Source organism: Wasmannia auropunctata, unplaced genomic scaffold (genome assembly GCF_000956235.1).
Source record: "Wasmannia auropunctata unplaced genomic scaffold, wasmannia.A_1.0 LD334924.1, whole genome shotgun sequence".
Taxonomy (NCBI): Eukaryota; Metazoa; Arthropoda; class Insecta; order Hymenoptera; family Formicidae; genus Wasmannia; species Wasmannia auropunctata.
The window spans coordinates 1815-6329 of NW_012027966.1; the positions used below are offsets into that span (position 1 = coordinate 1815).

A 4515-nucleotide genomic window follows, 5' to 3' on the forward strand; every position below is an offset into this window, starting at 1 on the left:
TAAATGTTACGTTTTATTTCTTTTGCCTTCCCTGTAGTTAAGATCAATAATATTACTTGTATGATAATGGTTTCCTAATTGTTTAACGTTATTTATTTGACGTTTAATTAATTTTTATATTATACTTAAAATATATTTGAATTATTCACCTTTTATTTAAATCTTCTATTTATATATATCTTTATATATATCTTCTATTTAAATATATAGCATTTATTGTACTTGATAAAAGATTACTTCCTCTTAAAATATTTATTTCAAATAAAAGATTTGAAATGCGTAACGGGAGGAATTTTTGGCAGCTGGGCTCGTTTGCTGCTACAAAGGTAGAGAATATAAAAACTCGGTTATTCGGTGACTTCTAACAGATAATATATAACGCGTCATCTTCAAGGATATTTTTTATAATGCGCATTTATGCTCTGCGTGTTCCTGCTTGGCAACATTAACTTAAAGGACAAAGCATATTTTTTTTCACATTTTTTATAATGTGCCTCCCCTAGTTTTCGCCTGTTCCTGCTTGGCAAAGTCTCAGTTCACCGTTATACGTTGCCAGCTTAAGATGGTCGACACAAACGTGCCGTCCGACGACGACGACGACAATGACGACGACGAGTGGGACGTCGTTGGTTTTGGCGCCACATTGACCATCCCCGAGGATGAAGATCTCGAGGAGCAGACGAGGAACTTACTCCGGTACATGGAGGATCCGGAAGATTATGATGGCGTGCCACCATTATTCAGTATTGGCATTAGTGAAGTAAGTAAAAAAAAAATACAACTACTGAATCGTCCACAGAGACGATATATTCATAATAACAATAATAATATTTTTTATAGGAAGAGGTTTGCGACGCCGGTTGCAGCGGTGACGCCAAAAGCGGCGACGGATGCTATGACGTCGGGAGCGGCGGCAACGAACGGGGGAAACGGAGGCCTGGTAGCGATAAACGCGGCTAAAGACGCAAAGAATGGGGCCCTGGTAGCGATAAACGCGGGGTACGCGGCTACAGACGCGAAGGACGGGGTCCTGGTAGCAATAAACATGGGGTACGCGGCTACAGGCGCGGCACAAATGGCGACACCAGTGGCAGTGAACGTGGCGTCCGTGGTGGCAACACCTGGAGCAGAGGTCCCCGCGGTTATGGACGTCAAAATTAATCTTTTTTCAATTTTTAAACATTTTTTTTAAACTGTATATGTATTTGATTTTTTAATAAAATATGATTAAATTTAAATATATATATTGTGTGTAATATTTTTATACAATTTCCGTCTCTCTCCTACATCCTGCACGTGCGAGCGGAGGAAAAAAACGGGGCGCAAGTAACAGGGAAAAAGCGCGTACCTGAACGGGATGCGAGAGAGAAAACGGGTCTAACGCGTGGGAGGGAGAGAGAACCGCTTGCCTGAACAGGGCCCAACGTGGGTGTGAGGGAGAAAGAGAGAAGCGCGTGCCTGAACGCATAGGTGGTAGGGAGAGAGAGAACGCTCGCTAAAACGGGGCCCAACGGGTGCGAGAGAGAAAAACAGGTTCTATGCGTGGGAGGGAGAGAGTAAGGAACGGGTGGATGGGAAAGAGACAGAAAATAAAAGATTTAGCAATAAAATATTTAATTTAACTATCTAATAAAAAAATATTTCATCAATAATATTTAATTGTATAATTAATTTAAAAAATTACATAATTAATTAAAAGTAAAAAAAATTAATTAACTCCTTTTCTGTGACGTCAGCCCTCCCCCTTCACGCAGGGACCCCTGTGAGCCCCCCCCCTGTGACGTCACCCCTCCCCCTGTGACGTCAACCCCCTGTGACGTCAGCCCTCTCCCCGCAGGGACCCCCCTGCCCCGCAACCCCCTCGCCCTCATTTGGTCCAGAATCGGCCTAGTATACCTACTGACGGAAAACGCGAGAATTTCGTAAATTTCAAACGTTAAGACACGAAGCGAGTTTCGTCATACGACCACCGCCGGAGGGTAAAAATACCGTTCGCTGGCTGGAAAACACCTTTCGAGAAATCCACGCATACGCTACAAACTCCCGCAATCCGATTACGTAGGGATATCTTTCGATTCAGCGGAATTAAGACATGGGGCGGCAGGGCTGTCGTTTCGCCCGACATGCGACTTAACTCCGGAGGACATATGGGGCCTCGTGAGCTCGGTAGCGCAGAGTGCCGGCGGTATTGATATTGCCGAAAATTTTGCGCGTTTTCAACGTCGCGGTACCGGTGGGACGCGGTGGCGTATCGAATCCTTTGACGAGCGAAACCGTTCGTAAACGCTCGATTTTAGAACTAGGGAATAAAGATAATTTGTGTCTCCCCCGCTCCCTCGTAGTGTCACGCGTTCATTGTGAATGGGGGCCGGGTTTGAAGGAGGGTGCGCTGTATGAAAAATGGAAAGCCGTGAGATACCGGACTTCCGCGTTACAGCGTAATTTAACGTATGAATTAATAAACAATGTCAATGTCGCGATACCCGAGAAGGGATGCGGGATTAAGGAAATCGAAAGTTTTTAGTAATTTCTCGCCACTGAAAATATCGCGATAATGGTGTATAATTTCAGTACTTTTGCAAAAGGCGCGAAACCTTTGTATGACGGTTGTACGTTACTCGCTTCGATGGGACGCGTACTTTTGCATCGCTTAAATATAATGTATTACGAGGATTCGCGTCACTACAATCCGATTCTGAATATGACCGCCGCCGCTGGATATCGAGGGGGATATTATATGGAGTGCAACAAGGGTTACCGTAAGGGGCGTGAGCATCGTTGTACGAAAAAATGTCCGAGTTGTTACAGCGTTCCCACGTGCGAGCGTCCCGGTGCGGAAAGTGTAAGATGCGCGGTGTGTAACCGTACGTTTTTCAGAAACGCGTGCTTCGCCCGGCATTGCGCGGAAAAATCATACGACGGGAAATCACGCGCTAGTATCTGCCAATCCGTTAAAATTTGCGCCGGCTGCGATCGTTTCGTAAAAACTAACTCTTCACACAAAACTGCGACATCGCCTACTGTAAAATGTGTCGCTCACCTCAGTCTGTGAATCATTTGTGCTACATGCAGCCTCTTGGACGTAGCCACGAGCAAAAACCTGGGAGAAAGTACAAGCGCTGGTACGGCGTTACAAGAAGAGATTGAAGAGCGGTGTGTGCATGAAAATGACTTCGTAGGCGAGAGCGAGCGAGAAAAAGGATATGTCGCATTCGTGTTTTACGACTTTGAAACGCGACAGGACGAGACGCTCGAGGGTACGGAAAGTAGTGTAAAGGTTCACGTGCCTGTGTGTCACGCAGCAAATTTGTGAAACTTGTGTTCAATTAAACAACATGACAAAGCGATGCCGTTGGTGCGGGGTACGTAAATTCATATTTCGACTCGATCCTGTGAAGGAGTCGACTTTGCGACGCGATCGACGAAATGTTTCAAAAAAATTATCTGCATCGCGCATAACGCAAAATCATTCGACGCGCAATTTATTTTAAAATATCTAGTAGAAAAATCGAGGGTATCAGTAAAGCCGCAAGTGATTTTAAACGGGCCGAAAATTGTCGTAATGACGGTCGGGCGAACGAAATTCATCGATAGCGTAAATTATATGCCGATGCGTTTAGCCGATCTACCTAATGCTTTCGCGCTGCAGGACACGGTGGATAAAGGTACCTTCCCGCACCTTTTTAACACCTTAGAAAATCGCACTTACGTCGGCCCGTTACCTGATGTACGCTTTTATTCACCCGAGCAAATGAAACCCGAGGAGCGCGAACGATTTATGACCTGGCATACAGAAATGTCTCGGCAAAACGTTGTTTTTGATTTCCAGCGTAAATTAGTTAAATACTGCCGCAACGACGTAGATATCCTTCGTTGTGCCTGCATGGCCTTCCGTAAAATTTTCTTGGAGCGCGGGAATGTATGTCCGTTCGAGGAATGTACAACTATCACTTCCACTTGCATGAAGGTTTTTCACAAAAACTTTCTGCGGGAGAAAGAGATAGGAATTATCCCAAGAGGCGGCTACAGATTCGCAGATAACCATTCGCGTAAAGCCCTGCAGTGGCTGGTATGGAAGGAGCGGGAAATCGATCGTGTTATAATTCATGCGGGGCGAGGGCGAGAACATCAGAGAGCCGGCAGACGCATGGATATTACGAGTCTGTGACGGCGGAAAATGATACACGGCGTTACGTATTTCAATTTCACGGGTGTTTCTGGCATGGTTGTAAGACATGCTACCTTATAAATCGTAATAAACCGCTCTTGTCCGCGAATCGCGAGGACAGCACGCTGGAAAAGCGCTACGAACGAACGATTGCAACAACACGTCGTCTTGAAGCATAGGGGTACCGCGTGATAGAGAAGTGGGAGTGCGTTTTCGACCGGGATTTGCGTGAAAACGATGAGATGCAGGAATTTGTCGCTAATCATCCGGTAATAAAATCCACGCCTCTCAATCCGCGCGATGCGTTCTTCGGCTGTCTCTTATACACATCTCTGAGCGGGCTGGCA

The 4515-nt window shown here is 45.5% G+C and overlaps 1 protein-coding gene across 1 annotated transcript; it reads left to right on the top strand.

Annotated features, from left to right (window-relative positions):
- The first annotated feature begins 510 nt into the window (after positions 1-510).
- LOC105457863 lies at positions 511-1198 on the top strand. Its single transcript, XM_011702769.1, has 2 exons — positions 511-760; positions 841-1198. The coding sequence occupies exons 1-2, from the start codon at positions 563-565 to the stop codon at positions 958-960; spliced, it is 318 nt and encodes a 105-aa protein (XP_011701071.1). The 5' UTR covers positions 511-562; the 3' UTR covers positions 961-1198.
- Positions 1199-4515: the final 3317 nt, after the last annotated feature.